We start from the raw sequence: 18717 nt of genomic DNA, 5'->3' as shown, positions 1-18717 counted from the left end.
TCATGGGTACCCTTTATGTTTTTGGCTCAACTGAATCATTTCCACTTTGTTTACAAAGTGTTTAAAATAATCATATAATAATCTTACAAAAGAGTTGGTCTCATTTGCATTGCCATACAGTGGCAGTGAATACTTTTTTATTCTTAGTCCCCAGCATTTCTGGGATCACCTTGGGAGGTACTGCATTTACTTATTGGGATATGACTCACTAATTTTGTTGCTCAACCTGCACTTATTGGGCTTTAACAATTTGTGTTGAAAATCGAGCTAGGGTGGGGTTTATAGTGATATGTAATACAGAGCCAGTTCTCTCCGAACTAGTATTATAATCTAGTTTAGATTTACACCGGGATATAATTTAGTATCCCAAAGGAGTCTCAAAGTACATAGATTGACAAAGGAATCTCAACATATGTAGACTGAGAAAGTTTATCTAATAGAGACTCTTGATATGAAAAGAAAGTCTGGTTCTCATTGTCTGAGGAGGGCACTTCCCCGGAGGATGCATTCTAGAATGTGGTATACATCAGGGTAGGATTTATTTAGTAGAGTCCCACAGAAATGGCAAGGGGTCAGGAATCAGATCATGAAAAACACTGGTATTCCAATCAAGAAAGATGCCAAAGTTGCTTCTCAATGGACATAGGCAACCCAGAAGCACACCGTGACTTTCCCCCTTTACTACTTCTAAGTAGAGTACGGTCAGTTAGTTACTATTTCTGTGATGAAACACCATGACCAAAACAAACTGAGGACGAGGTTTATTTGGCTTATGCTTCCTCCCCACTGTTCATCATTGAAGGAAGTCAGGGCAGGAAACCAGGCAGGAGCTGGTGCAGAGGCCATGGAGGAATGCTGCTGCTGACTTGCTCCTCATGTCTTGCTCAGCCTGTTTTCTTATGGAACCCAGGACAACTGGCCTGTGGTTGCTCCACCAACAATGGGCTGGGCCCTTCTCCATCAGTCATTAATTTAAAAAAGGCCTACAGGTTTGCCAATAGCCTAAATCTTAGGGTGGCATTTTCTCAATTGAAGTTCCCTCCTTTCAGATGACTCTAGCTTGTGTCAAGTTGATACAACACTAGCCAGCACAGTTGGAGTCTAACTGGTTGAGAGATACAATTCAGTGTATACTGAAAGGACAAGGTCATATCAATTACAAAAGAATTGGGGAAAGCAGGAGACTTAGAGATGTCTGTTTGGACACACTGGTATCACTTGGCACACATAAAATAACTTTACTGGCTATGTAATAATTTTTGTATGATTTCTGTTGGATTGGTTGACTTTTTGTTAGATTTCTGTTGGAAGATATATCTTAAATAGTGTAAGAGAATTGAGAACCAATGTCATAACTGGAAGAAAATACAGTCAGAAATGATGAGAAATAATAGACTGTAAAACTTCCTTTTATTTTGGGAATCTTGTTTGAGATGATTTAAAAATTTCCAAGGTTGAAACAATTTAAAGCCAGAGAGCTGGGAGTTCTCCACTCATTGTGTAGCTTTAGAAAATGTATCTTTGAGGGGGGGGGTTATGGACTTTTCACCACTTTACTCATGTTGGACTGAGCACACCCACACAAATAATAAATTCTGACAAAATTAGATAGTTTGCATCAGTAAGAAAGTTTATTGAAATTCATTAGTAAATGAGAAATTCATTAGTAAATGAGAAAGTTTTCTTCTTTTTTCTCCACAAAAGAACACTTTCTGATAAATGAAAAGAAGAAATACAGAAACCACAAAACACCTTTTAGACCCTTATTTTCAAGGAGTGAACCTATTTCTATAGACCATTAAGACAGAAGTGTTTTCTTGGACATTTTGTTTTCCACACGTCTGTGCAGTGGCCTGTGTGAAGAGACTCTTCTTTATGCAACTTAATAGAAGTGTTTCTTGGTTTCTGATTCAATCATAGACGAAAGGACTCGACCATCAGGTGTCACCTCCTCAATAATCGTCTTGATCACTCTGGTTTTGTTAGTATCTGTGAATAGAAAAAAAATTAGTACTTAGATGAAACGACTTGTAGGGATTCTTGCTTAACAAGCTAATATTACAAAAGTAAGATGATACATTTCTTCCAAGTTATCCTAAAAAAAAAAAATCGAATAGATGGCATTTTCCCCAAATTGACGTCTATTAAAAACACAAATGAAAATCTAACTCGAGATTTCCATTGTTTTAAAGTCAGCTCTTGAGTTTAAAGAGCAACAAAACCCCTGGAGAAAATTAAAACTAATTCAGATTACCCCAGTTGATTTCTGCTGACCTTGGTCCTTTAGACGATTGGTCGCCACCGGATCCGGAAGAAGAAGACTTGAACCCTCCGCTTCCGCTCTGGCCTCCGCTGGAACTTCCGCCGCCGTAGCCACCGCCGGAACTGCCGCCGTGACCACCGCCGCTGGAACTTCCGCCGCCGTAGCCGCCACCGGAACTGCCTCCGTGACCACCGCCGGAGCTTCCGCCGCCGTAGCTGCCGCCGCCGCCGCCACCGGAACTTCCGCCGCCGTAGCTGCCGCCGTGGCTTCCACCGCCAGAACTTCCGCCGCCGTAGCTGCCGCCGTGGCTGCCGCCGCCGCCGCCGCCGCGTCCGCCGCCGTAGGATCCGCCTCCGGAACTAAACGGGGTGTGGGGGTCAATTGTGGTCGCTTCTGACGTGGAAGCGTCAGGTTGCGCTCCAGATGGAAATTTTGAGGAAATGCAATGCAGTCAAGTTCGTCTGTCATCACCCATCCGTTTATCCACCCATAAGTGTCACACACACAGCCCTTCCCGCCCCCTTTGCCCCGGGATCCCGGAGGACAGCAGTTGGGGAACTGTGCAGGTTTCCGTCTTACCCTCCTTCTCCTTCTAGCAGGCTGCGGTAGGTTTGGATCTCGTTCTCCAGTCTGGTCTTAATGTCCAGGAGTTGCTGGTACTCGGCGTTCTGGCACTCGGTCTCGGCCCGAATCTGTTGCAGCTGCTCCTCCAGGGCGGAGATCTGGCTTTGGATCTGGGAGAGCTGCACGCAGTAGCGACCTTCCGTTTCTGCCAGGGAGGCTTCCAGCGATTGTTTCTGGGAAGAAGGTTTTATTGAGTGTAGTGAATGAAAGGTGGAAATTCTTCAGTAAGGCGCCAGAGAAGGAAAACGGATAGGATCTGTGCCTATTGGCAGCACCGCAGTTGGAGCAGGACCGCCTCAGAGCTAACAGTTCTCACACCCCCCTCCCCTGCCCCCACCAAAGTTGCAATTTCGGTTCCACTTTCTTGCCCCCAACTCATTTTTAGTTTGAAACATTGCAGGATAAAATGGAAGCCGTTTTACAAGATTAAACATACCAGAGCCAGTTGGGACTGTAGCTCGATCTCCAGGCCCTGAACAGTGCGTCTCAATTCAGTAATTTCACTCTTATGGCTGGACATTTGTTCAATGTTGCTGTCGATTTCTGTGGTGAGTTCCTTGCTCTAGAGGATTAGAAACCGGAAAAGATGAAAACACCCGGGCATGATAACAAAACCTCCATGAGCTTCGTTGAGAAGGGGAATTAACTTACCTTCTCATTGAACCAGGCTTCTACATCCTTGCGGTTCTTTTCTGCAAGCTGTTCATACTGGTTTCTCATGTTGTCCAGCATTTGAGTCAGGTCAACTCCTGGAGCAGCATTCATTTCCACGTTCACATCACCAGTGGACACATTCTGAAGGTCTCTCATTTCCTATTTGAGGAATAGTTAGATTTAAGGAATGCACCATAACCAAGATGAACTTTTTTTTGAGGGGGAAAATGTAATTTTGTGTCACCTCTTCATGGTTCTTCTTCAGGTAGGCCAGCTCTTCAGTCACACTCTCAATCTGCATCTCTAGGTCAGCCTTGCTAAGGGTCAGCTCGTCCAGCACCCTGCGTAGGCCATTGATGTCGGCTTCCACACTCTGGCGCAGGGCTACCTCATTCTCGTATCTGAAACAAGCGGGATACAGACATTGGAGATACAGGCCAATGAAGGCACACCTGGACAAAGACTGACTAAAGTGCAAATACAGATTTGATCCAACATTTGTAATACACAAATTCATATAGGAATACCAATAGTTTGATACAAAGAGTTAACTGTTACTTTAAAACACATCTTCCTTTAAAGATTACCCAGAAGATATTGTTAAATTCAAACTTTCTTTAACAGCTCAGAACTGTTTCACTCTGGATGAGTTTAGGAAATTTTAAATGCTGTTATGGGCATCCAAGGTCATTGCGAAAACCACCTGCTTTATTTGTACTACATTCACTTAGCTTACTTCAGCCTGAAGTCGTCAGCTGCCAGTCTGGCATTGTCAATCTGCAGCAGGACATTGGCATTGTCAGTTGTCAGGGTGAGGATCTGGAGGGAGACAAAAGATCAGGCGGGTTTATGGCTTTTATATTAACATAGGTATATTGCATTTTTATATAGTTCTCTTCCAGAATTTTTGAGAGAGGTTAATTTAAGCACAGAATATTACAAACTTGCCATATGTAGTATAATACATAATAAAAATTTCTCTTGCAGTTTCAGTACTTTTGTAGCCATGATTCCTTTCTGAACATTGGCTGATATTATATAGGTATATTACTGCAATTATGACTCTTTACAGTTTGTGATTTTCTTGTGTTGCAGCTTTTGGAGTGACTCACATGTGTATTTGTTTAATTTGTTATAAATACTTGTAAGTGCATATACTCTAAATTTATAGATGTGATTAGCAGAGTCCCTAGAGACAAGGAGTATATCATTTCTATATTGGAAAGTTGGTGGTTCCTGCATTGTCGGTGCTGGCTATGGCTTATTTGTTATCAACCTCAATATATATATATGTATTTATATATATATATATATATATATATGTCCATTTAAAATTCTTTTAGTTCATATATTTGTACATGATCTAGCATATTTTAAATGTGTACTCATTATATGTTTGTTAAAACCTAAAAGGTTCTCATTCATCTGTCATCCTGGAAGACAGGCAACACACATGCTGGATGAAGATAGACATGCCATGCCTTCATAAATATCTTTGATGAGACTTGTTTACGATAGAAATAGAAAAATAACAGTGATCAGCCATGCTATGCTTAGTTTCATCTGTCTGCATTACATGGGTGGAAATGATTTAAAGCTGGAATTTAAAGTTCCCCTTACCTGGTTCTTAAGGTCTTCAATGGTTTGATAGTATTTGCTGTAGTCCCGGGGCTCTCGCTGGCTTGAGTTGCCATGCTTTTCATACCATTCTTTGATTTTACCTTCCAGCTCATAGTTTGACTCTTCCAGAGCCCTGACTTTGTCCATGTAGGAAGCCAGACGGTCGTTCAGGTTCTGCATGGTTACCTTTTCATTTCCAGAGAGAAGGCCACCACCGTCTCCTCCGTATCCACCACCAAAGCCTCCTCCAAAGCCACCTCCACCGAAGCTACCTCCACCAAAGCTGCCACCTCCAAAGCTGCCTCCTCCAAAGCTGCCTCCTCCATAGCCACCTCCTCCACAGCTTCCAACAAAGTTGCTTCCTCCATAGCCTCCACCAAAGCTGCCTCCTCCAAAACCTCCATAGCCACCTGATGAACCACCAAAGCAACCTCCACCAGAGCTTCCTCGGCTAAAAGAGCCACCGCTGAACCCCCCTGAGCTAAACCCTCCACCATGGGAGCTTTTGCTGCTGGAAATTCTGAGGGATGATCCTCCACCTCCTCCTCCTCCTCCACTGCGGGAGGAAGAGAACTGCTTGCTGGAGCTGTATCGAACAGACATGGTGATGTAGCTTAGCCCAGGGAGTGCCTGCTACCAAGGACAGTGACAGGCCCTTATATACTGAGAGGGTGTGTCTCGCAGGTCTTCGGGTTTGCTTGCTTGTACGGTTTTCTTTTTGCCAGCTTAGCATGTTTGGCTGATGATTGCATAAATTATTTGCAGTAATAACCAATACCTTTTCAATGCATTTCAGTTTGCTTGGGTACAACAGGAGACTTGCTGTGTTGAAACTGAAAATGGGTGGAGTTCAGATGAGTACATTTTACCTTTTGGAGACCATTGAGTAACAATTTTTCTAATGCTAATTTAGGTTGTATTCAGTGTTTTCTAAGTAAGAAAAAAGAAATCTAATTACAAATTATAGTTGAAATAATTTTCAGATTGACATTTTAAACAGCTTTAAGAATAGCAGTAAGTAGCAAGTGTTTACTGTAATAATCATGTTGTAATAAGGATTATAAACTAAGTAAACAAAAAAAAACCAGAATATGTTGAACTATTTTATTAGTGTTGAAAGTTGCCACATTTAAAAAGCACAATTTAGGAAATACACACACACACACACACACACACACACACACACACACAATGTGCATTATAAACACACACATATATAATCTCTTATGTAGAGGATTTTTTATTTGGTAAATGAGACTATATTTATATTTTTGCCTAGGAAACTGTACGCAAGGAGTGACTAAGGAATCTTCAAATGTAATGTTCCTAACATTTTAAATATGAAACCATGAAGCTTTCTGGGTTATTTCATACTTTTAAATTCATGGTTAATGTCCATATGAAGACCACCGTGCAGAAAACTCTAAGCCCACGAACTAACCTGCAGTGCTTTAAGCCCTGACTGATTACAGAGAGAGAATTTTGGTCTATTTGGCTGCAAGTAATAATTTTCTTGCAGTAGTATAAACTCAGGTTATGGAATATCATTCTTTGAGACTTAGAACTCAGACTCGCACCTCTGTCCCCAAGCTAGATTTTTCCTTGTCAATAAACAAGTAAAACACATTTCCTTGAATACACTGTGCACAGATTTCAGTGGGACAGTATCTAGTAAAGTATTTAATTGGCACTTTACAAGACATTAAATTGTTTTGTACTAGCCATAGGCTATGCTATTACACTTGTTAAAATATACTACACATAAATTCATACAGATAGATTCACACAAGGTTGAAATTATGTAATGCTTTTTGAGATAAGACAATTTAAAATCTCTAGAGTAACCCACTGACACAGCGTTAGCCATTCCTGTCAGTTTTGTGTCAGGAAGGTGAAGCTGAGAGAGGTGGCGGGTTTTCCTAATGATAGCTGGCTGAAGTGTGGTTGAGTATTGGCTTTGCCTTATTCTCCTGCACTGAATTTGGTGTTAGACTCCAATTCTCACCCCATGCCCGCCCCCATGGGAAAAAGCAAAGCCAAAAGAAGATGGAAGCAGGAAAATCTTGAAAGCCCAGGGACTCGGCACGATTCCATTAGTAATGGCTTTTTCAAATTAAATTTGTAGCTGCATATCCTACAGAGCCAGAGCTACAGAAATAGTTTCTGCAGGGAAAGGGAATGTGGTCGAGCGAGCGTGCACATTAATGCAGAGTGCTTGTTGGGCTGCAGGTTACTACCAACAGATTGCAGCTCCTTTAACTTGTCAGCACCTGCAAGTAGGGCAGCAGCTGAAGGAAACAAAATGCCCTAAGCATGGGAACTGATTCCCGCGGAGATAACATACAATAAATAGAGGCCGTGACAAATCGGGAAAAAGGAGGACTCTGGCAGGTTCAGAGAGGTGAAGCCTGGCTGTTGAACCTTATGGAAAAGGCAAAGAGCTTTTGATTTTACTGACAACCACCACAGATTTGGGATTTTGATTTTCCTAGGTTTGCTGTAGTTTTAGCTTTTAATTTTCTGCACCAGTGAAACACACAAAAACCCCAATCTAGTTTAAGATGGATTTGAAAGGTAGTATGGAGAGAGAGCCATCTTTCTATGGGAGCAAATCTTCGTCTTTGGTTGCACTTACTGGTTGAGTTGAGTCTTTGGCATGAGCGAAATCACAGAGGTGCCATGTGATAATTCTACAGCCTAGGTGCGTGAAAATGTATGATTGTAGTCCTGCCATCACCCGCATGGGATGGTCACAGCCCACCTCATAATCTCTTTGTTCTCAGTGTCTGCTGCGTTTCTGTGTAAGTCATGTGGAGATCTTCAAAAGGATGTGATGAGCTTCCCTCCCTGTCCTTAAAGATCTCCCCAGCCATTGAAGTCTGATTGAAGGGAAAAGCTAAGTACTGCCGCTTAAGTGCTGCCTGAATGGTAAAGGAGGGTAGGGCTTGGAGGAGCCCTCACTTCTCTAGCATGCCTGGTGTTCAGATGGTTTTCTTCCAGTCTTCCTCCAGTTCTCTAGGAAAGGCTCTGTTTGCCTAATTTTATAGCTGGAAGATGCTAAACCTTAGAAATTTATAGGAGTTATCCCAGAGGAGCACAGCTAGTTGTGCTAGAATCTGGTTTGGAATCAAAGGCATGGTGACAGAGATGCTAGTTTCCATGACATTGAACTCAAGATTGTTGAGGCCATTGGACTGAATTTCATGGTAGAAGTGGAACTGAGCTGAGTCCTGTGAAGGATGGTTGGAGTTTTCAGTGTGTGCAGGAGCAGAGAGAGGACTGTTCTGGGAAGTGAGGACTCAAAGATACCAAGCAGGTGGAGACTCAAAAGTGGACCAGTTTGGCTGGAACTCGTCCTCCATATTCATACTCCTTAATTTATTCATCTCTTCAACAGGTTTAATTGAGCACCTGCAATATGCCCTGGGTGACTAAGATAGAATTCCTGCTCCTTGAGGGGTAGAGAGTGTCCCTGGAGAGGCAAGCAAACATACCCACGGACCATGGAGAGCCATAGCGCAATCTAGGCTACATTTGAAGATATGGACAGAATGCTGAGGGAGTCTGTGAGAGCGTTGTGTAGCTGAGTAATTATGACAAAGTATTGATAAGGTCCATGCCTGTTCATTGGGAAACTTGTAAAACCCAATAATCTTAAATCTGCAGAGATTAAAAAAAAATCTGCAGATAATCTCAAGTCACCACTGCCCCAATGTCTTTGTATTGAGATGGAAATTGCCTGGTAGCTTTGGAAGGCAGTGTAGATTCATTCAGTGGGTAGACTCTAGAGTCAGACTGCTTGCATTATAAGCCAGCTCACTATTAACTGTGATGCATGGCCCTAAAGTAAGACTGATTTGTTTACTCTATGGAGTTACGTGGGGAGCCTAATGAATTAATTAATACCATGCATTAGGACAGCAGATGGCAGACATTGAAAAAGAGGTTGTTGCTTTTACCACTGATTTCTGTTTCTTACAACTTAACCCACTCAGGGCTGCAAAATATGAAAGAAAATATGAAAGAATGGGGGATGAGAGATCACTTAGTTGCTGAAGTGCTTGTATTTGTTGAATCAGTCTCAGAATCTGTGTGAAAAACAAGAGGATCCCCGAGGCTGTCTGACCAACCAGTCAAGTTTATTGGTAAACTCTAGGTTCAGAGAGAAACACTGTCTCAAAGATAAGGTGGACAGTGAGGAAGACACTCAACTCTGACCTTTCATCTTCACAGGCCCGTACATACTCGTGTGTACACATGAACATGAACACACACACACACACACACACACACACACACACACACGGAAGGAAAGGATAGGGTTAGAGGGTGGAAAATGGCCAGAGAGGAGCACAGAGGGGAAAGAGCTTTTAGCCTGCTTTCTGATGAACTCGGTGTCCATTTTTCTGTGAGTGACGCTTGCTTCCATTTGTGTTTTTAAAACTCACTTTATCCATTTTCTGCCACCCCAACAACTGACTAATTTTTATCATATCTTGCTGCCAATGCTCTAAACTTGGCTTTCAGGTATTTTCCCCAGGATGATTTCACCAGCTTCTATAGGTTTTTTTTTTTTTTTTTTGGCTCCTCATGGTGTCAATTGAGATCTAGTCTGTTCACTGTGGCATGATTAATGCCATGGAAGCAGCGTTGTCATCACCTCATCAGCATGCTCCAGCTTCTGCGCTGGATTAAGTCTTTTCTATAACCTGGCTCTCTCTTGTCCAGCCAACCCCATGCCCCCTGCGGTGAGGGTGGCAGGGTGGAAGGAGAGCCGTATTCTCATAAATTAATTATGTGGCCTTGGGCAAGACACTCAGCTTTTCTGTGTTTCAAGTTATTATCCCATAAAATACGGAGCCTAGTGATAGCAAAAATTAAAATACGAGTAGCATAAAAGTCAATGAAAAAACATTTAGCATTTTCTAAAATATTACTTAATTACAAGCAAGCCTTCCTTTTCACTTTCAGCCAAGACACTGTATGTGGTTCCATCTTGAGGCCCTTGTTTGTTGCTCTTGGTTTGGAAAAGTATTCATTCTTCCCTGTGGATGACTTGCTTGCACCATTCAAATCATCGTACCTCAACTGCAGACTGGCTGAGATGCCATCTCTTTCATGAGAGTCTTTTTCACTATTAGGCCAGCTCGTGGCTGTCTCTCTCGTAGTTCCTATGTTGCACTGAGTTTTGTGATACTGTGTGCAGGCCTCCTCATTTTTCCTGACGAGATTTTGACTTCCTTAGATAGTTGGCACACCTCATAGAAACTTATTGTTCTCTGAGGAGTTTTGAGTGTCTTCCCCCACTTTCTTTTCTTTGCTTTTGTTCTCTGAACATTTGTCCTGGACATGTTGATACTCTTGCAAGTTGGAAACTGAAGGGCTAGTCAAAAGTTGATTTTGCTTAGTAAAAAGTTATGACACTTGTGGGTGTGAAAATACTTTGTATGAGTAAGAAATCCAAGATTCTATGTAACAGTCAGGGGATACTTTTGGTGTGTATCTGAGAATAGTAGTCCTTAAACCTGTATTTTTCCCTCTTCAATCAAGTCATTTATTTGATCTGCTGATACTTTCTTGATACTAGTAAACTACTGAGATAAGTAGTTGTGTTATGAAATCTGAATTTAGGGCACTTACCGGTTGGCCTTCTCTTTAAGTACCCCTCTGAGTAAGTAGTAAAGTAGATTAAATATGACACGATCTACCCTTTAAATTTCTCTTGTTTATTTCAGGATTTTTCTTTTGGTCAAGCTAACACCATTCTGTGAGAGACAGTTGTCTACGATGAACAAGCTGCCTTTGGAGGGGAAACAGAGGCAAAGAACAGAAAGTAGAAATGTAATATTCATTTTGGCTTTCATAAAGAAATAGGAAAGCTGGAAGAACCAAATGAGCCAACCTGCACATGAAGAGGAGCATGTCAAAATTTAGCAGCTGTTTTTCCCTCTCATAATCCTTTTAATACTATTTGTTGTTGTTCATCCATGTTGGTTAAATTTAAAGAATGGCTGGGTATAAACCGAACATAACCTCTCTGTCTCTTTCTCTCTTCCTTATGAAATTTATGCAAATCTAAATAGAATAGTGAAGATTCGCCTTAGAAATGGGGCATAGAGGCTAAACTACACAGTCATGATTTGTTTCCCTAGCTATTTTAATTACGTACATAAAGTGTAAATTGAAGGGAAATCATGTAGAGTAAAATTAATCTCTTAATGTTATTATTCAGAAAATTCTTCGATGCCTGACTTAAAAAAACAAATGACTAGTTCTATAATAAATGTAGCTCTTTTTTCTGAGTCACGTGTTTTCCCAAGAGGGCAAGAATGCAGGAGACTAGACTTAAATAACCATTTAAATGTAATGCAGTGGTGTGACGGAAATTGACCGTGACCATTCTGGCTCTACAGGCCTGGAGACTGATCGCATCCCAAGATGATTTAATTTCTTGGATTAAACCCACTTAAAAAGTACGAAGATCCTATTTGGAAAGTCAGTCCCAGACCAGGTCTGTAAAGCTTGAGAGTTCCGAGTCCCAGGTCCTGTGCTAAGCACATTACCTGCACTTTGTCTCATCAAATCCTAACGGCAGCTTTATGAAGTTTGCTCAAAAGTCTTCTGGAAGGGGCTTTGCTGAAATCTCATCACATTTATTTACTTCTCAACCCCCCTTGAAATGACTTAAAACTGCATTTTTCCAGTATTGTGGCTTAGAAAATTAATGAGTACATAGAGATTTTATTTTATTTCTTTTCAAAGTAGACAGATTTTCTTTACTATTGCTACTAGAAAAAATGGCACTGTGGTAGACAAAACAGTGATTTGGAGTGAAAAAGAAGGAGTGGGTGAGCAGTGCTGTCCTGGGGAGGCCAGATTTGCAGGTCTTCTTTGCAATCCTCAGCTCTGCGCACTTCCTGGGGTCCTCCTCTGTTTGGGTTTCTGGAGGTTCTCAAGTCTTTGTCAGGATTGTGCTCAGCCCCAGTGTAGTCATTAAATTGATGCAATTAACCACTGAGCATAATTGCAGCGTTAATCCTTTTAGACTCCTGGTTTTTCCAGAAGCTGCTAGCTCCCATTACGGAGCTTAACCCTTTTCTTCAGGTTTTAACTCTTAAGTCTTGGGGAATAAAGTGCAATACTGGATGCAAACCTGACTTAACGTGTTAGCAAACCAGACCATGGAGTGCACCCAATGCCTTGGAATTCCTCAGCTTCTATACATTTATTTTGATTAAAAGGTGGGGCTAAGTAGAATTTTCTAGTTTTTCTTTCTTTTAAAATGGTAATTACATTTATTCTTTGACTATTTCATACATGTGTATAGTACATTCTGATTACTCTTGTCCACAATCATAGTCCATTACACAGAGACCATCATGGGTAAGAATAGTTCTGCTCTAGGCCTCAGGCTGGACCCCCAGCACTGGTGGGGGTGGATAGGTTTCAGACAAGCAACAACTTCCATCACTAATGCCTACTCTGCTAGACGCTGTCAGGTCTTTATGTACATTTTCTCACGCAACCCACTTCACAACCCAGAAGTCAGAAACGACTAGTCTCTGCTTACAGAGGAGGAAACCGAAGCTAGGGCGACAGCACAGTGATGAGTTGGTGGCCCAGCTGGAACGGATAGTTCATATAGTCTTAACCTGACCTTTCATTGCCAGACCCTGAATTAAACTTTCCTTTGTGCTTTCAAGGTCTCTCCCAGAAAAGTAAATCACTGTGTTGAAGATGGAACCTTTTCATTGTCACAGGCTGTTTTAGGAGAGGATGACATTTGCTGTGTATAACTGAACTGAGTGGAGCTTTTAAGGCAGGCAGGTTTGAAGACCATTCCTTTTGGCTTAGCCAGTATTTGAAGTGCAGTTAATGGGGCTGTTCTGGGCCCTGGTCATGTGCACTTGTCAAGCTTGCTTCTTCATTGCTGGTCTTCCTAGGCCCACATCTGAACACACACTGGCTCTAGGTGTCCAGGTGACTTCAAACTGGACTGAGTTGCCTTTGAGCAAACTGTGGAGTTAGGCTTGGTCTTTGACATCATCACCCTGCTCTTCCTTCCTCCTCTTCCTGTTGAATCTCTCTGCACCTTATCAGGCACTGTGGGCTTTCTTGTGCTTTAACTTCCCATTCATCTCAAGGGACATGGTGCTGCTCACCAACACGGATAAACACTGCCCATTCACCATCTGTGATTCAGAACGCCAGCCTCTGTGTTTCAAGCTCATTCCTTTCCATTGTGAAACAAAACACTGTTCCTAGAGACAGGAATTTCAGATCTTGCTGAGAAGGAGTGGGGAGATGTTGAACTGAAATCTCACTCTGTCCACTTAAAAGGCCAGCTTCGAGCAAAAGTCTGATTCCCTTTTTCAAGAATGCATATGGGTGGAATGGGGGGATGCCTCAGTCTGAAAAGTGCTTGCCATGCAAGCATAAAGATTCAAGTGTTGGTCCCCAGTATGGTATAAAAAGCAGGGTCTTGTAGCTCATGCCTGTAATCCAAGCTGTGAGAGGGTGGTGATCAGAGAATCCCTTGGGTAGATGATCTCTAGGTTCAGTGTAACCTTGTAAAAAAAAAAGACAATTGAGGAGGACACCCTCAAATACATTCACATGTATACATACATGCACATGTATACATACATCCACACACATGTATACATATGTATACATGAGCACATACACCACACACACATCCAAATAAAAAACTTAAAAAAAAAAAACAGCAACAGAATGTAAATGGTGGGTAGGTAGAGGAGAAGGCACAATTTCACACATTTGCCCCTCCTACTCAACACAGATACCTTCAGGCTCCGTGGGCCAGACCTCAGCATCAGCACCAGGCATCCCTCCCGAAGTTCAGGACTTTGTCTCCTCTTCAGATTTCTTTGACTATTTTTCCGTTCCTGTCTCCCACTATATCCCAAGAATCCAAAATGCCTGCACATGGAGGCTCACTCCACCTCAGTCTGAGGCAGCCCATTCCTGCAGTCATTTCTGTCAGTCTGCTGTGGTCCTAAGCACCCACGATTTTGTCACATGTCAACAAGACACAGAGGGTAGCAGCTGCATGCACACTTAATCCCTGGAAGGATGAGGGAAGAAACACAGAGAAAGACAGCCAAGGATCAGCTTATGTCAGGGCTTCAAGAGAGACACTTTCATTTTAGTGCTGTGATTTGTTTCTGTAGTAGAGAAACTTTCATGTATCAGAAAAGCCTGTCAACAAAAGCACTAATATTGATCCCCGAGAACTAAACAAATATATAGGCAGAGTTTTTTGTTTCCGATGGCCAGTTCCCAAATAACTGACATGGAGACTCAATGTTAATTATAAACACTTGGCCAACAGCTCAGGCTTGTTACTAACTAGCTTTTACAACTTAAATGAACCCATTTCTATTAATCTGCATTCTGCCATGTGGTGTTACCTCTCTTTTATTTTTGCACCCTGTTTCCTCTCGTGTCTGGTTGGCGACTCCTCTGACTCTGCCCTTCTTCGACTCCTCTGACTATGCCCTTCTTCTTTCCAGTGTCCTTAGTCTGGTTGTCTGGTCAACCTTATCCCGTCCAGCTATTGGCCAGCCAGCTTCTTTAGTAACCCAACCACAGTGACACATATTCACACAGTGTAAAGGAATATCCCATACAAACTGGAGGAGCGTAAGCAGCCACTGACAGTGTGTAGGCACAGTAACACAGTGTAAGAAGTAGTGTGAGTGCCTACTCCTCAAGACTGTTACTGCTCCAGATTCTCCATCCCACTCCCTGCTCCAGGAAGACCACTGCAGCCTCTTGCTTTAAGTGTTATGTTTGCTCAGTTTGGTTCCCTTTGGGAAACTGAAGAGGGAAGAGAAAAGGCTATAAGAACTTATTCACTAGGTCTCCTCTGAAAGCTGCCTCCTGGGGGTGTGAGATCTAGCTGTCCACAAGTGCTTGTCACACAAGCATGAGGAACTGAGTTGGAACCCCAGAACCATTGTTAAAAAAAGCCAAGCATGGTGGCACAGCTTTGTAAGTCCAGTGCAGAGGAGGCACACGTAGATCCTTGGGGTTCCCTGTCCCACTAGCCTAGCCTAATTTGCTAGCTCTATGCCAATGAGAGACCTGGTATCACAAAGAACCCCCTCCCCCAGTACCAGCACTTACAACACCCAAGGTTGTCCTGTGGCCTGTGCACTATGACACACACAGCCCTCCTCTCAAGAAGGCTATTGTTATGTGATGTTCTCTGTCTAAATTACCTTCTTTTGTCCTTTTGGGCATGGAGAGCGAAAGTCCCACTATACCATACCTACACCTTGTAAATAGTTCTTTTATTAACCCCTTCTGGAACAACCCCCCCCCCAGGTCTGTATTTCCAGTTGGTTTGAAAAGGACTGGGACCAGTACTGAATTTTAGGTACACCATATGGCCACAGGTATAACTGGCAAGAGAGTGCAAAGGTTCCTCCATCTTGTCTTCTTGCTGAGTCCATTTCATCTTTAATTAGAAGTTATTCTCCTTGATGGAGAATTCCACAGAAAGCTAGCTACCTCTATTCTAGGAACCAAAGGTCAGGATGTCCTAGGTAACTCAGCTTTTCTTAAAACTGCCTGTCCATGCAGAACCCCCTCCAGTGGGCTAATGGTTCTTCTTAGCTTCTGTTAAAACTATTTGTTTCAACTGCTCACTCCTAGAAAACCACTCTGCAGCTGTTGTTGGAGATGCCTCGATGAGGTCTCTGCCTTTAACCACATCCCCTGCTCTGGATACTTGGGTCACATCTAGGTCCCCAAACACTTGGCTGTGGTCCCAGCAAACTGGAACAAAGACTTTCAATTGGCTATACACTGTGTCTGAGTGGTCATCTCAGCTGAGCTCCCTGTAACACAGGAAAAGAAAATCTGAAAGTTTTGGGGCTTCCAGGGGAACACTGGGATGGACTGATCTTCTAGATAAGAGGTTTATTAGAAAGGCTGTTAGCATCATAGATAGACAGATGGCACAGCGAGAGCTCTAGGTGGAGTTACGGGATATTAGGTGAAGTGGGAGTCTCTTCTTAGAGGTCTTAGAGGTTGCTGAGTAGTCCATAGTGCTGCTTATGTCAGACCATCTCTGCTTCCCTTTGGCAGGGCATGGGAGGCAGTTCTTGCATTTCCAGGAGGGATGAAGGAATCATATTAACATGTGACTTAGAGGATATGGGGGAAGTGAGTAAGAGGGGTACATTTTGCCCCCAGCTTCAAACTTCATAGTGAATTAACAAAAACAATAATAATTTTCCTATTGCCATGGTACTGGAGTGGACAAGACTGAGAACATGGCAGTCTGCCTGCAGACTAGGGTAGTGCATCTTCACGGCTTGGCTTGAGTTTCTCCAAGGTGTGCTGGTGCAGGGCTCACAAGGCAGAAACAGCAGAGGATGCATGGCGTGTTTGTTTTTTTGGGAGCCCAGACTCCATCCCTCCCTTGGAAAGCCAGCCCTTTCCCTTGGAAAGCTCACTGGTCCCCTAAGGTGGGAGGCAAGAGAATGGGCTCAGGTGGCTTGAGGGTGTGTTGAGATGGAATCTCCTCTGTGGCTGCTGTCTTGGGACTGCCGAAGCCAGCTCACCAGCGTCTTTTTTTTTTTTTTTTTTTGTCTGCACCTCCTCATCAGATGAAAGCAAAGATAATGGGGGCAGAGGGTGGAAACCACTGTGAGGTTACTCGAGTTAGCAGGAGTTAAGTAACAGAGGAAAATGAGCTCTTCCCCTGCAGAGCCAAGCCCCAGTGTAGAGGTGGGGCTGCACTGAGTGTGAGAGAGGGTGTTCCCTGCTCTGCGAAGGAAAGGAGCCAGCATCTACCTGAGTTTCCATCCTTGATTTTAGATATTTGCTTTGCTGACTTCTTTCTACAGCAACACCCCCCCCCCACCACCACACCATCAGCAATAATCCTGTGTTCTGAGGTCGACACTCCAAAGCCACATCCCAGCTTAGTTTGTCCTCCCCTGTTGGCCTGGCCTCCCTGTCCCTGTGGAGAAAGCCCTGAGAATAGGTATTAGGTGGATTATCAACTGGCCAGTCTAATTCAGGCTAAGGTGTGATTTACTTATGGAAGAGGAGGGTAGGAACGCAGAGGTAGTCACTAATGCTATTTAGATTATCACTGAAGCTATTTAGATTAAAAAAAATGCACCTTTGATCTGAGTGGAATTTGGGGCACTGTGGGGGCGAGAACTTGAGAGAAGAGATTTTTCTGTATTATTTCATTTATTAATACAACTTGGCTCTGTAGATGCAAAGGTGTGTGTGTGTGTGTGTGTGTGTGTGTGTGAGAGAGAGAGAGAGAGAGAGAGAGAGAGAGACAGAGAGAGAGAGAGAGAGAGAGAGAGAGAGAGAGAGAGAGAGAGAGAGTCCTGACCCTTAAGGAAGCCAGCTCTTGGAGGGGGAACTGCTGGGAATGAGACAAAAATGCCAGCTGGAGGAGAGTTTCCTAATACAGATTTATATTGAACATGTGAATTACAGGCAAATAGAAGCTAGTTTCTGGAGGACTTAAGGAGAAGCCACAGAGCTGCACCTTCAGGAACGAGTGGGAAGTCATTACATAAAACAACACACTAGACAAAGAGACCTCCGTGTGTGGAGGAGTTGGAAACACACAGGACAAAGACCTGAAAACTTGGGCTGGACATAAAGTTGATGTGAATGGATGCCAAGAAATAAGCCTGAAAATAGGTTGGGGAGTTCCTTTCCTGAATCCTGGAGTGGACTAAAGAGATCCGTCAAATAGCAGATGAATGCGGACTTAACATTTAAAAGCTTAAGCTTGGACTAAAAGGATTTTAGGGGAACTGGAGGTAGGAAGGCAAAATAGGATTTTTCAAGGGTCTGAGGTGGGAAAAAGACAACAAGACACCAAGAAAGTAGCAGTGGTGTGGGATGGAAGGAAAGATGGGGACTAAACGGTGGTGTTTGACTGTGGCTGGTTACAGGTGGGTGGTGGGCGAGTCTAAGATGACAAGAGGTTTCTAGGTTTGGGTTGGAGGGATATCATTAATTGATATGAATACTAAAGACAGGCAGGCCTTGTAGAAAAGACAGTGAATCTGGGATAGGAAGACTGGCCATGAGGCACCCAGTGGACAACCAAGTCTGTATGCCATGGCAGTGTGTGGGATCCAGGAAAGTGTGTGTGGCTGTACTTGGAAGTTACTGGCAAAGAGAAAGCATGGATTGTGCAAGATCCCCGGGGGAGAAACAGAGGGAAGACCAAGGACACCACAGCAAGTAATATGTAAATGAGGCTGATGGGTAATGAAAGACAGAGGGGAGGGAGGAGGGAGAGAGAGAACCAGTAGGCAGAGCTTAGAAGGCAATAGAGAAGAGAATTTCCAGGAGATGGGCTGGCCAACGCCATGAAAGATTCAAGCTTGTGTTTCAATTAGGCTGTTCTGGAAAGATCCTGCAAGTTGCCATTGTCTTCCATGACTAGGGAGTGAGTCACTCCTAAGGTATTAACTAAAATTACACTCACAGCCTCAGTCCTCATAATTCACAGATCATTTAATCTGACCGCTTATGCAAAG

General features: G+C 43.1%; 1 protein-coding gene across 1 annotated transcript; it reads right to left on the bottom strand.

The window, feature by feature from the left end:
* Positions 1–1607: 1607 nt before the first annotated feature.
* LOC100767651 (keratin, type I cytoskeletal 10) lies at positions 1608–5764 on the bottom strand. Its single transcript, XM_027428204.2, has 8 exons — positions 5162–5764; positions 4278–4360; positions 3786–3942; positions 3539–3700; positions 3324–3449; positions 2843–3060; positions 2255–2622; positions 1608–1989 (listed from the first exon to the last, which is right to left on the bottom strand). The coding sequence occupies exons 1-8, from the start codon at positions 5762–5764 to the stop codon at positions 1883–1885; spliced, it is 1824 nt and encodes a 607-aa protein (XP_027284005.1). The 3' UTR covers positions 1608–1882.
* Positions 5765–18717: the final 12953 nt, after the last annotated feature.

The sequence above is a fragment of the Cricetulus griseus genome, chromosome 7, assembly GCF_003668045.3.
Source record: "Cricetulus griseus strain 17A/GY chromosome 7, alternate assembly CriGri-PICRH-1.0, whole genome shotgun sequence".
In the NCBI taxonomy this organism is placed as follows: Eukaryota; Metazoa; Chordata; class Mammalia; order Rodentia; family Cricetidae; genus Cricetulus; species Cricetulus griseus.
Note: the sequence above shows the minus strand (reverse complement) of the source record. Positions and strands in the feature narration are given on the sequence as shown.

Excerpts from the sequence above, each read along its gene's own strand:
- LOC100767651 (XM_027428204.2), bottom strand. The coding sequence starts at position 5,764 with ATGTCTGTTCGATACAGCTCCAGCAAGCAGTTCTCTTCCTCCCGCAGT. Across the intron at positions 4,361-5,161 it reads TTGAAGACCTTAAGAACCAG|ATCCTCACCCTGACAACTGA; the intron begins GTAAGGGGAACT and ends GTCTCCCTCCAG. Across the intron at positions 1,990-2,254 it reads GTCAGCAGAAATCAACTGGG|ATACTAACAAAACCAGAGTG; the intron begins GTAATCTGAATT and ends TTCTATTCACAG.